Source organism: Myxine glutinosa, chromosome 1 (genome assembly GCF_964187855.1).
Source record: "Myxine glutinosa chromosome 1, kmMyxGlut1.1, whole genome shotgun sequence".
Classification (NCBI taxonomy): domain Eukaryota; kingdom Metazoa; phylum Chordata; class Myxini; order Myxiniformes; family Myxinidae; genus Myxine; species Myxine glutinosa.
In genome coordinates, this window is record NC_136261.1 from 439,600,669 (window position 1) to 439,615,657 (window position 14,989).

Sequence of the window (14,989 nt, forward strand, 5' to 3'; positions counted from 1 at the left end):
GGTACATTTTTGAAGTGTTGACTGTATGTGAGATTGTAATTTGCCAAATGTTTTGCTTATTTATTTGTTATTTGTACTTTATCCCTGGTTTATAGTGGGTTTTGTTTTTCAATGTGTTACCTGTAAAGGGTTTTGTTCACCCTGTGTGCTCAATATATTGGTCCATAATATCCGTGATCTCCAACATTGTCGGTGATCATTACCCTTTATTGTACTCAGCCATCAATGTTAGTCGCCAGTTACTCTCACCTGTTTTCTACATGTATAAACACGAGAACTGTCTTAAAGGTACGAGTACAACAATGAAAGGATGTGGCGGGGAAAGAAGGGGTCACGTCACTATGTGTATTACACCCACGGGTGAGGGCTGGTACGGGGTTACCGTGCAGGGGTGTTTGGTTGTTGTGTCGAGCAACTAAATGCGTATCGAGTATTCTGAGGCCTAGTACTCGTAGGCTTGGCTACCGTACCGTCTCCGACCTTGTGGTTTTGTTTTTCTCTCAGCGATTCGTCGAATGCGCTGCATTTATTTTCGTTCCCTGTTTCGTCCCAGGCGTTCACCCCATACCTCCTTGTTTAATATCTCTACTAAAAAAAAAAACCCAAAAAAATATTTCCTTCCCAGGTCTTATTCGTTTATTTGTTGTTCTTATTTGTTCGTTCGTCCTTCGTTCGCGATCACGCGTTCACGTGGTTAGAAATGTATAATCTCTCCCCTGAACAACTATTTTGTCTCATATATTATAACACCCTTTTCTTCTTTTCCTACAAAAGGATGCTTTCGTCTTGCTCACCAAATCTATTCATTCCAAAAAATATATATAATACCATCTCTTACAGTTCCTCCTTTCTACATTCCCTAAACTTTCCAGAACTCCACCCCTCCTTCAGTGTCCACAAACGTATTTTTGACTCGAAGGTCTCAAACTCATTTTGCAAAAAATGTTCGTTTCCCATGAATGGTACACTTTTCAAAATCCAATCTCACCCCTCCCCTCCAAATCTTCCCCATCACCCCTCCCCTCCAAAACTTCCCCATCACCCCTTCCCTCCAAAACTTCCCCATCACCCCTCCCCTCCAAATCTACCCCTTTGCCCCTCCCCTCCAAATCTTCCCCATCACCCATCTCTTTCAAATTTTCCCCCTTGCCCCTCCCCTCCAAATCTTCCCCATCACCCATCCCTTTCAAATCTTCCCCCTTGCCCCTCCCCTCCAAATCTTCCCCATCACCCCTTCCCTCCAAAGCTTCCCCATCACCCCTCACCTCCAAAACTTCCCCATCACCCCTCCCCTCTAAATCTCCCCCCCTGCCCCTCCCCTCCAAATCATCCCCATCACCCATCTCTTTCAAATCTTCCCCCTTGCCCCTCCCCTCCAAATCTTCCCAATCACCCATTCCTTTCAAATCTCCCCCCACTCCCCGCCCCTCCGAGACTCTCCCTCGCTCCTCCCCTCCTAGACTACCCTCTCACCCCTCCTCCTCAAAGCATCCTCCCTGCTTCTTCCCCCTTCAAACTTTCACCTTCATCTCCCCCAACCTTCTGCCTCGCTCTTCCCCCTCCTCAAATAATACCTCACTGTGCCTCACCCAATCTCCATCAAACCTTTTGTCCACCCCATTCTTCCCTTTCTCAAAGCTATTCTGAAATCTCTGAAATCTCTGACACACCTTCAATAGCTCTCCCTACCTCTTCCTCCTCTTCCACATCTTACCCTACACCACCCCCCCCCCCTGTTCTGGACCCGATGCTCCCCCTTCCTCTTCATTAACAGTATGGACCTCAAACATCCGGGGCCTCCGCTCAAACCTGACTGATCTCTCCATACCGGTTGCTTCTGACAAACCAGATGTGATCTGCTTAACAGAAACTTTCCTCCTTCATGATGTCTCTGATGCCTTGGTATCTCTCCCAGGTTACTCCCTTCTCCGATATGATAGACCTGAGCCTCGTCCTGGAGGTGGGGTTGCTATCTTTATAAAAAACTCTCTTCCTCATTCGCCCTCCACTGCCCTCTCTCCACCTCACCCCCAGGAATACCTTTGGCTACGGCTTCCCCTTCGCTCCCACCTTTTGTTCATATGTGTGTTGTACCGTCCACCAAACAGCGATGACTCCATCTACATCTCGCTGTCTGATAATATGGACCAACTTCTATCTACCCATCCCAACTCTCTCTTCCTCATATGTGGTGATTTCAATTGTCACCATGCCAGTTGGCTGGGTGTGGGTACCTCTCTCACCAGCCATGGCTCTTCAGAAAAGGACTTCTGCGACTCACTGGGACTGACACAATCTGTCAATTTCCCGACCCGGATCTCAGTCAACGGAGCATCTTCTCTTCTGGATTTGGTTATGACAAACTTCCCTGAAAATGTCTGCTGCTCTTCTTCTGCTCCAATCGGCTCATCTGATCATGTGCTTGTCAAAGTGGACATCCCTCTGACCATTCTCAGAGAGCCTGCTCAGCGTCGACGAGTCTGGCATTTCACTCAGGCCAACTGGCACGGTCTTCAAGCAGCCATCAATCATCTGGACTGGTCTCCCATCTCTACCGCCTCTGACATCAACTCATCCTGGGAATTCTTTCAAGGTAAATTGCTCTCTCTCATGCACAGATTTATCCCATCTCGTCTTCAGTTGTCATACCCTTCCTCCCGTCCATGGTACACGGAATCTTGTGGCGAGGCTGTTGCCCTGAAACAACTTGCTTTCGTCTCGTGGAAAGCAAATCCAACGGAAGGAAATCTCATTTCCTTTCACAAAGCCCGAAACAAGTGTGTGTCCACCCTCAGGAGAGCCAGAAAACAATATCTCACCGTTCTCAAGACCGAACTCTCTTATCTGTCTCCCTCTTCCAAATCCTGGTGGCGTCTGGTCAAATCTGTTTCTGGTGTTTGTTCCCCCTCCATCCCCTACCTCACCTCAAATGGCTACACGGCTGACTCCGCACGTGAAAAAGCTGAATGCTTCAACTCTGTTTTTGCCTCTAAATCTTGTGTCCCAAACCCATCCCTCTCTGTACCCACCGTACCCAGTCGTACCCAGCTGCTCCTGGACTCTGTGTCCTTTCCTCCTGACAAGGTGGAAAGGTTTCTGTCAACCCTCGACTCTGATTCTGCAACTGGTCCTGACGGCATCAGCCCACGGATCCTAAAATCATGTTCTTCCGCTCTTTCACTCCCTCTCTCTGTTCTCTTCACCCTCTCTTTTGCTCAAGGTCATCTGCCATCTGCTTGGAAATCAGTCAACATCATCGCTTTGCACAAAAAAGGTGCAAAAACAGATCCTAGCAACTACAGACCAATCAGCCTGTTCCCAATTATCAGCAAAATCATGGAATCCATCACTGCTTCAGATATGAAATCTTTCCTCTTCTCCAATGGCTTGATCTCTGACCATCAATTTGGTTTCAGACCTGGTCACTCTACTCTGGACATGCTGCTTCTGCTTTCTCAACAATGGATGGAGGTCCTCAATGCCAAACAGGAAATTAGAGCCGTCTCCCTTGACATTTCACGTGCCTTCGATACGGTCTGGCACCCAGCTCTGCTCAACAAACTCTCCTCCTTTGGTATCCATGGAAATCTCCACGCATGGCTGGTGGACTTCCTCTCTAGTCGTAGTCAACGTGTGGCCGTGAATGGGTTTCTCTCATCTCCTCTTCCTGTTCAGGCTGGAGTTCCCCAAGGCAGTGTTCTGGGCCCTGTGCTTTTTCTGGTCTTCATCAATGATCTCTCTGACTCTCTGGAAAATCCTCTCTATCTCTTTGCTGACGACTCTACTCTCTGTCGCTCCATTCCTCATCCCTCAGATCGGCAGTCTGCAGCCTCCTCTCTCTCTGCAGACCTGGACAAAATCACAGACTGGGCAAACAAGTGGAACATGTCTTTCAATCCTGACAAATCTCACACTCTTACGATGTCTCTCCGAAAAGACCGACTGGACAACCCTCGCATCCACTTTCTGAATAATCCTCTCCATGAAGTTCTGTCACTCAAGCTTTTGGGTCTCACTATCTGCCATGATCTTTCCTGGGAAAACCACATTTCAAATCTGGCCTCCAAAGCCAGTCGCCGACTGGGCATCCTCCGTCGTGCGAAGTCCTTCCTTGGTACACCTGAGCTCCTCACCACTTACAAGGCTTTCATCTGCAGCTCTACGGAATACTGCTCTCCCCTCTGGTCTGGTGCTCCTGCCTCACACCTAGCTCGTCTTCACGCTGTTGAAACCAAAGCGTGCAGAATCATTGGAATCTCCCGTGATGAAGCTAAATCCAAGGGCCTTTCACTCACTCACCGCAGGCAGGTTGGTGGTCTTTCCATCTTCTATCGACTCCTCTCTGGCCTTGCCCCCCCAGCTCTCTCTGGGCTCTGTCCCCCAAATATTCCTTCAGGTTGCACAAGATCTGCCTGCGACCCTCTTATGGTGAAACTGCCAAAATCAAGGCATTCTGCTCACCTTCACTCCTTCATGCCTCTTTTGTCCCGCCTCTGGAACAAACTCCCTCACTCTCTTCAATCCCACTCCACCCTCCAGGTCTTTAAAACAGCTGTTCACCACCATCGCTTATCTTCCCCCATCCAAAACCTTGATCTTTTCTACCCCTGCTAATTTCACCCAAAATCCTACACTTTTTTTTTTTTTTTTAAATACCAACTTCTGTCCTGGAAGTCCTTGGTCCCCTTGTGTTTTATACCTCTCCCCCCCCCCCCCCCCTTCAAACACCTCCTCCCCCCAAACCCTCTCCCTCCCACACTTCTCCCTGCTCTCAAATGTTGTGTTTGTGTGCTTCCCCTTCTCTCCCCATCTTATCTTCCACTCCCTCTCTTTATATATTTTTATATATTTATATATTTTGTTTGTCTGGTTGATTTGTTTGTGAAATAAATGTTAGCTCTTTCACGAGCCTCGATTCAGTATACAAAAAAAAATAAAAAAAAATCTGGGTCTGGACAGCTCTCCATCATAGAATCCACTATGAATTCTTCATTGTAACAGACTGTGCTTGAGGATAATGTGAGGCCATCTGTCAGAGAGTTGAAGCTCAACTGAAGGTGGACCTTGCAACATGACAATGGCCCTAAACATACCAGTAAATCCACCAAGGAATGGCTGAAAAGAAAGAAATGGAGGGTTCTGGAATGGCCAAGTCAAAGCCCAGATCTAAATCTCATTGAAATGTTGTGGGGGGGATTTGAAACGAGCTGTGCATGCAAGAAACCACACAAACATCGCACAGCTGAAGGAAATCTGCATGGAGGAGTGGGCAAAAATTTCTCCCAGTCGATGTCAGAGACTGGTAGACAGTTATAAGAAACGCCTACTTGAGGTTGTGTCTGCCAAAGGGGGCAATACCACATATTAGAGCCATGGATGTACTTACTTTTTCCACATACGAAATTTGCATTTATGTTTATTTAAATTATACAATGGACTACAAAATGTAAATGTTTCATGATATTTGTTATATGATATCACATTTATCTTTCAATATTGATGAAATGAAGATCAAATAGCTGTATGTTGAACTATGTTGAAAAAGTCAAAACTTTACATGGGGTGTACTTACTTTTTCACATGACTGTACATGCAAGTGGTGCCATCAGCCAGGATCACTTTGTGCCTAGCAGGGCAGACTGAGATGTTATTAAACTCCATGAAAGGTGTTCATGCCAGAACCTCCACGTCTAGATTCTCGACCACTAGGCCCTCAAATTGGAATTTCCTTCCATCGCCTGTGAGTGTAAGTCTGGTTTCACCAACACTGTGAAGCGGGGAGGATCCATCTGCTTGATGAGCGTACTGTGCGCTCTTCTGAATCTTGGCTCCAAAGTTGCTTGCAGTAGATGCGCAAATCAGGTTACCCGTGGCACCACTATCGATGGTAACTCGGGTTACGTAGTGACCATGGAAGGTGTCTAGATATGGAGATTGGCAGACCTGAGCACGTAGGGTAGTGGGCAGTTTGGGTAACTTATGTCATTAACACTTTTGTCCACCTGGGCATTTGTTAAGTCTCCTAACTCGTTGTCTGACTCTTCCATTATGCCAGCCACTCGGTGTGCTCTTGCAATATACCGACAATCTCGTTTGGGGGGATAAGTACATTCTCTGAGGAAATGACTATAATCAGCACGACGCACTTGTTTGCAAAGGGGACAGGACTTCACAACTTTGGTGGGGAGAGTCCCCGAAAGGACTTGCCTGGGATTTGGCGATGGGAATAATGTCTGGTGGGAGACTTGCTGTCGACACGTTGACGTACGCATGGAGATTGCATCTTCACCAGTGGGGAGCTCATCTAAGAGTGAGTCGAGCACCTGCAATATCGCCAGCTTCATGGCGTTGTTTGACACGTCCGGGAGCCCACTGTGGACAAGACAAAGCCATGTGAGCACAACAAAGTTCTCCAATGAGGGAGATAGCTCCTTGTCTTCAGTTATGACCTGGTCATGGTTGGAAATGCCACCATCTTGTCGGCACAAGTTATCCTCCACAAATGCCATCAGGCACTGGTACAAATCTTGATGGCGCTCCTCGCGATTTTGTCGTATCACGGCAAAGTCAATAAAGTGTGCACCGGTCGACTGGAATCCAAAATGTTGACGAATCGACTGCCATATGTTGGCTACAGATGTGGAGTTTTAGAATATAGTGTCACGGGATATCACAGGGCAGTAGTTTGCAATTTGACCAAACATAAGTTCCAGAATGGCAGTTTTCTGCTGGACAGTTCGAGGCTGCTCAGCGGGGATATTGCCATCATCATCGACGAGTCCACGAAAGGGGAACGCTCTGCTCTTCTTCTCCCAAGTGACACCCTCAGTGAGGAAGGGAGCAAAGTTGAGATCGAGCGATAAAATATGAAGAAAATGGTGTCTCCAATTTTCAAAAGAATTCACCGTTTCAGTTTTGCTGATTGACCATTAAATAATGTCAATGTCCGTCAGTGTATGACGATGGATAACCCATAACGCTCTGTAAACTGAATGGCATTGAGGTTCAGGTCTTTTGGGATACTGGTTCCCAGGTAAGCAAAGCAAGCAGAGACTGGCTACAAGATAACTTGCCAGACACCGTTTTAACATGAGTCTTACAGAAATCCTACAGGATCGATTGTGATTAAAGGCTGAAAATGGAAGCCCCATTCCATTTGAAGGTCACGGCAGATGGTGAAACCAAAAAGCTTCAGTGACAGAACTTCTTCAGAAGATTGTTGAAAAATTAGATGTAAGTGTCTTCCAGACGGACTGTTCAGAGAGACAAGGTGAGAGTGTAACATTTGTCAGGATTGAAAGACATGTTCAATGTGATTGTCCAGCTAGTATTTATTGTCCAAGTGTGCAGAAAGTTAAGACGCTGCTTTTTGCCCAGAACTGTCGATCTGAAGAATGAGAGATGGAACAGCAGAGGGGGGAGTCATCAGCATAAAGATAAAGATTTTCCAGAGTCAGAAAAATCACTGATGAAAATTAGAAAAAGCACATGTCCCAGAACACTGCCTTGAGGAACTCCAGCATGGTCAGGAAAAGGAAATGAGAGAATTGATGAGAGAGATGAGAGAGATGAGAAGAGGGAAGGGGGTGAGTTTCCCTCTGTGTTCATATATTCCTTCCATTAACAATCCATTGGTCATTGATGTTGAGAAAAAATTGGAAGCACCCAGCTGTGTGGCCTTCCACGTTGGGACATGTGCAACTGAGCTGCTTGGAAGCAATCAGTGAAGGCATGCAGAGCAGTCATGCCATGATGGTAAATGTTTTGCAAGGCTTTCAACTGTTTTGGTGAACAACTCTCGGTTTGATCAGGATTACTTATGAGGATATGGACAGCTCCAAACCCCCCAAAGACAGACAATAGATCATAATGTGCCATGACACATTCACAACTAGATGGTATTCATAGAATAGTTACTCTGCGCAGTCAACTCGGTGTGAGCCAACTCCTCTATTTTTGAACGTTTCTTTTGTTTTTGATCCAATATGGCTGCCAGACCACGTGATCGATGACATCATAAACTTATATCCTCTAAATAATTGCTGCATAGATCATGCTCAATTAAATTTCAAACTGATCAGACAAAGCGTTGTCCCTCTTGAATTATGACACCAATGACGTCATTGTTAACAGCAGCTATTCCCCAAATGGTTATTTACAATGAGCCACGTTTAAATTTTCTAAATGCTGAAAAGGCACACACTTTACTTTTCTGAAATGCAGACACAAATCTTATATTTTCGTCAAAAATCATCAGAATTTCGCCAAACCCATTCTGGTCGTGTGTTAATATACCTCAGCAATTGACAAATCTGAAATCAGAATTTTATTTGAGGTCAAAATGACTCCATGAGGTCGCTACGTACTTTGCCTGCTCGTCATGTGCAGTGTGATAATTAATTCCATGCCCACTCGAGAAGACTCTTCTTCTTCAGGCAAAAAAAAATATCTAGCTTCCAGACCGTACATCCAATCATCTTGAAATTTTGCACACATGTTACACTTCATTACCTCTACTATAATAAAAGTTTCACGTCGATCAATGGAGCGGTGCAAGAGTTATAAATTTTTTAATATTTTCGTTTAAGTATTTATATCTGCCAAACCACGTCACCTATCGCAAATTCTAAAAGGTCATTTTAGCACACCGATATGTTGAACACATCTGTGAAGTTTCCCCTCGATCGGATCAAAAATGCGGGATCGTCATAACTTCGAAACCATGTGACTCATGACATCATGCTCGTTGACTTTTTTGTTCGTCATGGGTATGCAATTCTGCCTGCAATTTTTGGCCTAGATCTGTTCAGTCGTTTTGGAGAAAATGTGATTTTAGTGGTTTTTCAGGCTTTTCAATCAAAACAATATGGCGTCCAAACCACGTGACCCACAGTCATTATAATTGCATTTCTGCATAAATTTATACCGAGAAGATGCTTAAGAAATTTCATCCTGATTGGATAAAGTTTTTTTACTTGTCGAATTATGTCAAAACGGCAGAACCTATGATGTTATCATTCACATATGTTATTCTGCATGGAAAGTTCTTTTAAATGAGACCTGTCTCAATTATTTCTGTGCAGCGGTTTTTGAGATAGAGGTGCAAAGTTTTTTGGTTTTTCCTAGATGGCGCCCATACCACCTGACATGTGACGTCATAATATTCACTAAAATAGTCCAGGTGGAGTCCCTCCCATATTGAAAATTTAATGTCAATCGGACCAACGGTTGCCGAGAAAATGAATTTTAAAATGCAGACACGCACATACGTACATACTTACGATGGACGTACATATGACGTACCCGAATGCTAAACCCTGCCTTTCGCTTCGTGAGCGCAGGGTAATAACGCAGCCACTGCATTTGTGCTTTCAGGACCTTTCTTTATTGCGAAACCCTTCAAAAATCCAAGTTTCATGAAAAACATAAGCAGGTCTTCTTCTGATAAACAATTTTACAACAAAGGTGTTCTCCCCATATCACACATGACAATAAAACATGGACTACAGCAAAGATTGAGTAAAAATTGATGTTCAAACTGCCATGGAAAGATGCCATCTGAGCAAAACCAAAAAGGGACAAGGAAAACAACTAAATCAGATGGAAAACAAAATTCCTGAACACTGGTCACAATCAAAAAACTCAAATGGAGCTTGGCTGGATACATGGCAAGGACAGAGACAAGAATTACAAACTGGCAACCTCAGGAAGACACTGAAAGAAGCACAACGCAAGATCAGAGTGAGAGATTAAGTTATGTTACCATTTGAGTTTTTGGTTTCAATTTTTCAACAGTTCTCTATTATGAGAATACGGAGAAGCAAATTAATAAATTTTACATCTTTTTTAAAGCTGTTATTTTCTTCAAACTTAGTTTGAGGATGCAGATGGGGTTAGAATTTTGAGATTATTGTTGTCTTCTGACACCAGTTTGCAGACATTCTGATGACACCCAACGTAATGTTTGGGGTAAAGGCTTATTGTCATGGGTTACAGATGGTACTCAGACATTGTGCTGACAAGGTATATGCTGAAAGGAATTTATGCTTTCATGATAGCTTTCTCCTTACTGGTTCACTGAATACCTTGCCTAATGCTGAGGATCGCTTACAAGGGGGGAACATACAAGCCGTTATGGGTAGTGCTATGTGAATTTAACAAACCTTTTTCAGCAAAACTTTTCCCACAACATTTGTTTGGCATTTCAGATTTCAGTTCTCTTGCATGGATCTTCATATGCATTTTCAAACTGCCTTTTTGGGAGAAACCTTTATCACATATCGAGCATTTGTAAGGTTGTTCTCCTGTATGGATTCTCATATGTAACTTCAAACTGCTGCTGCAAGAGAAACCTTTATCACATATTGAGCATTTGTAAGGTCGCTCTCCTGTATGGATCATCATATGTAATTTCAAACTGCTGCTACGAGAGAAACCTTTATCACATATCGAGCATTTGTAAAGCTGTTCTCCTGTATGGATCCTCATATGTGATTTCAAATTGCCTATTTGAGAAAAACCTTCATCACATATCAAGCATTTCTGAGGACGCTCTCCTGTATGGATCATCATATGTAATTTCAAACTGCTGCTACGAGAGAAACCTTTATCACATATCGAGCATTTGTAAGGCTGTTCTCCTGTATGGATCCTCATATGTGATTTCAAACTGTTGCTATGAGAGAAACCTTTATCACATATCGAGCATTTGTGAGGACGCTCTCCTGTATGGATCCTCACATGTAATTTCAAATTGCCACGATGAGAGAAACATTTATCACATATCGAGCATTTGTAAGGACGCTCTCCTGTATGGATCCTCACATGTAATTTCAAACTGCTGCTACGAGAGAAACCTTTATGACATATTGAGCATTTGTAAGGACGCTCTCCTGTATGGATCCTCATATGTGATTTCAAATCGCCTTTTTGAGAGAAACCTTCATCACATATCGAGCATTTGTAAGGTCGTTCTCCTGTATGGATTCTCATATGTAATTTCAAATGGCCTTTTTGAGAGAAACTTTTATCACATATCGAGCATTTGTAAGGTCGCTCTCCTGTGTGGATCCGCATATGTGATTTGAAATGGCCTTTTCGAGAGAAACCTTCATCACATATCGAGCATTTGTAAGGTCGAACTCCTGTATGGATCCTCATATGTAATTGAAAATGGCCTTTTTGAGAGAAACCTTTATCACATATCGAGCATTTGTAAGGTCGTCCTCCTGTATGGATGCTCATATGGAATTTTAAATTTCCTTTTTGAGTGAAACTTTTATCACATAGCAAGCATTTGTAAGGTCGCTCTCCTGTGTGGATCCGCATATGTGATTTGAAATGGCCTTTTTGAGAGAAACCTTTATCACATATCGAGCATTTGTGAGGTCGCTCTCCTGTATGGATCCTCATATGTTTATTCAAATTGCTGCTACGAGAGAAACCTTTATCACATATCGAGCATTTATGAGGGCGCTCTCCTGTATGGTTCCTCATATGTAATTTCAAACTGCTGCTACAAGAGAAACCTTTATCACATATCGAGCATTTGTAAGGTCGCTCTCCTGTATGGATCTTCATATGTTTATTCAAATTGCTTTTTGTCAAGAAACCTTTATCACAGACAGAGCACTTGTGGTGGTGCTTTCCAGTGTGGATCCTCATGTGTATTTTGATGCAACTCATTGAAGCAAAATCCATTCTGCACACATTACACTTATAACGTATTCCAATTTCTACAACCTTTTTGTGTTTGTTCAATTTAATATTAATCTTGGTGTTGGGCGGCCCAGACTTGCACTTGTATTTTATAGGAAGTGATTCTTGATTTCGTGATATTTTCTTCAAAAAAGGCTTCTTCCTCCCTGTCAAGCTGTGACTGGACCTTATTTGTCCCATATTACTTCTGGATTGTTCTACAGAAAGAAAAAACACATTTTTTTTGGTCAAAATCAAAATGCTAAATATTTAACATTTCCGAAATTATATATTTTTTCAACACAAAAGATTGTATGTTAATTTTTTACATTTCCACTCACCAGTTGCAAAAAAGGAAGCACTTCCATTTGTCATGTGAATATCATCTGTACCTTCCTGTGCAAAAGAACATTTAAAATCTTCTGTGACAGATGAATTGTTGTTGTGTTGCCTGCCTTCGACACTTACAGGATAGACATCACCTGTGTACAAATAAGTCATTTTTTTTTTCGAGGAAAATGAGATTGAGAACCATATTGAGATTTCATTGAACATGTTTTTCCTTGGAATGATGTATACTTCAATTAAAATATAATAATGAATTTACAGATTGTTAAAAAAAAAAATTCCGCATGTTAAGCGCTATCGAAACTGTCTTCGACATCACCAATATTACCACCCTATTTAACATGCCCAAATACTGCTAAACTGGAGGTTAGTGGAAGTAACAAGCAGGCGATTTGTGTTTAACAGTGTTTATGTATTTCATTCAATTAAAATAAAATAAAAACTGTAAAATTCATCAAAACAATTCTGTAATTGACTGGCATTAGAAGTGTCTCAAAATTTCCTTTCACAAAGCTCGGAACAAGTGTGTGTCTACCCTCAGGAGAGCCAGGAAATAATATCTATCTACTTTCAAGACCCTCAAGACTTAAAGGGAGAAGATTGGGATTGAATAGAGTGTGGGAATTTGTTCCAGAGGTGGGAGAAAAGAGGAATGAAAGAGCGAAGGTGAGCAGAGAGTCTTGCAGGACTTTTGATTTGTAGTTATCATCAGATGGGGAACATTGCATAGATGTGTTAGGAGTGCTTGAATAAGCTCAAGAGGAGGAAGAAGAGGATAGTAATAGGGCAGTTCACTGACGTGCATCAAGAATTTACTTTTTCATTTTTTCTCATTTTTCTCATTTTTTCATTTTTCATTTTTGAGAATGAGAATCTCATTTTTACCATCAACTGATGTAATCCTCTGAAGAATTGAATTGAATGACGAATTTGAACATGTCTTTCAATCCTGACAAAGCTGACACTCTTACTATGCCTCTCCGAAAAGACTGAATAGACAACCCTCCCTTCTCTTTCTCAACAATCCTCTCCGAGAAGTTCTGTCACTCAAGCTCTTGGGTCTCACAATTTGCCATGATATTTCCTGGGAACACCACATTTCCAAGCTGGCCGCCAAAGCCAGTCACCGACTGGGCATCCTCCGTCGTGTGAAGTCCTTCCTTTGCACACCTCAGCTCCTCACCACATACAAGGCTTTCATCTGCAGCTCAATGGAATACTGTTCTCCCCTCTGCGATGGTGCTCCTGCCTCACACCGAGCTCGGTTTCACGCTGTTTAAACCAAAGCTTTCAGAATCAATGGAATCTCCCACAATGAAGCCAAGGGCCTTTCACTTACTCACCACAGGCAGGTTGGTGGTCTTTCTGTCTTCTACCAACTCCTCTCTGGCCTTGCTCCCCCAGCTCTCTCTGGGCTCTGTCCCCAAATATTCCTACAGGTTGGACAAGATCTGCCAGCAACCCTCTTATGAGTAAACTGACAAAATCAAGACTATATTCACCTTCACTCTTTCATTCCTCTTTTCTCCTGCCTCTGGAACAAGCTCCCTCACTCTCTTCAATACCACTCCACCCTCCAGGTCTTTAAAACAGCTGTTCACCACCATCTCTTATCTTCCCCCATCCAAAACCTTGATCTTTTCTTCCCCCGTTAATTCACCACAGATCCACTTTTTTGAAATACCAACCTCTTTCCTGGAAGTCATAGCAGTGTCCAAGTGTTTTATATCTCTCCCACCGCCCCCCCCCCCCCCACATTCCCATGCCTCTTCCCCCCCCCCCCCCAAGCCCTCTCCCTCCGATAGATCTCCAGAGGTCCCTACTCTCTGCTGTTGTACGTGTGTGCTTCCCTCTCTCTCCCAATCTTATCTCCCACTCCCTTTATGTTTTATGTGACAGTTTGTTTTTTTGTGATTAATGTTAGCTCTGACACGAGGCTCGATCTTGTACACAAAAAAAATAAAAAATAAAAATAATAATAATATGGCAAGATTTAATTTGTCCAGCATTACAGAATCTCAAAGGAATCATTTTGTTCGCTGCTGAATCTTGTGTAATATCACCTGGATCAACCTATGACGAGGAGCAATGTGCTGAATCCCCTTCAACAATAAATTGTCTGTGATGCTGCAATTCTCTGCAAGTGCATCATTTACATTGGACGATCGAGATATGCGGCGTGTCACAGGCTAATCAGATGTTTAGACACGTACAACGAATTGGCTGTTTATCTCCATTCACAAATTGCTATCTGGGCAGGCAGATTAGCTGTATGCGTTCAACGATATTTTTGACAGGGTTTAAGGTTTACACATGTATTGGCAAGATGCTCACTTAGTGCTATTCATAAATTCAGCCCTAAATGGTAATTTTGTAGTTTTCTGCTCACCAGTTGCAGAACAGGCAGCACTGCCATTTGTCAAAGAAACATCTGACTCTTCCTTTGCAGAAGCACATCTCAAAGCTTCTGAGACGGAAAAACCGTTGTTGCTTTGTGTGCATTCCACTTTCACAGGATAGACATCACCTGCATACAATTCAGTGTCAGTCTTTTGCAGGACACAAAGGTTAAAAATTCTAAATATAAATCAGGCCAATAAGACATTTATTCAGTCGAGGAAAAGGATGATCTAAATATCACAGAATCACAACACCGTTACAGTATATTTGGCCCACGTCTTTACTGCAACCTCCTCCCAGGACATGTATCAAAATAAGACATTGATAATTAGACAGCTAGCTCCAAAACTTACGAGGAAGCTACTTTTCCAATGCCTTTTTTTTTTAAATCCCCCTTTTGATGTGGCATAGTCTGTTATATAGTGTTGGTGCTGCTGAAACAGTTACTTGGTGAGGGCCAGGCTGGGTATTATGCCATCACCATGTCACCAACATTTAGCCAATCACAGCCATTATCTACTCATGTTGAGATAATGACATGAGG

At 43.1% G+C, this 14,989-nt stretch overlaps 1 protein-coding gene across 1 annotated transcript in view; it reads right to left on the reverse strand.

Moving 5' to 3' along the window:
• Window positions 1–5,670: 5,670 nt before the first annotated feature.
• Window positions 5,671–14,989, reverse strand: part of LOC137419623 (uncharacterized) — a 336,266-nt gene continuing 326,947 nt past the window's right edge. Inside the window, exons 3-8 of the mRNA XM_078766882.1 lie at window positions 11,193–11,498; window positions 10,605–11,108; window positions 10,335–10,520; window positions 10,164–10,253; window positions 6,269–6,631; window positions 5,671–5,921 (exon numbers count right to left, since the gene is read on the reverse strand). Of these exons, the coding sequence (XP_078623008.1) occupies window positions 5,671–5,921; window positions 6,269–6,631; window positions 10,164–10,253; window positions 10,335–10,520; window positions 10,605–11,108; window positions 11,193–11,498 (1,700 nt within the window). The remainder of the gene's footprint in view (window positions 5,922–6,268; window positions 6,632–10,163; window positions 10,254–10,334; window positions 10,521–10,604; window positions 11,109–11,192; window positions 11,499–14,989) is intronic.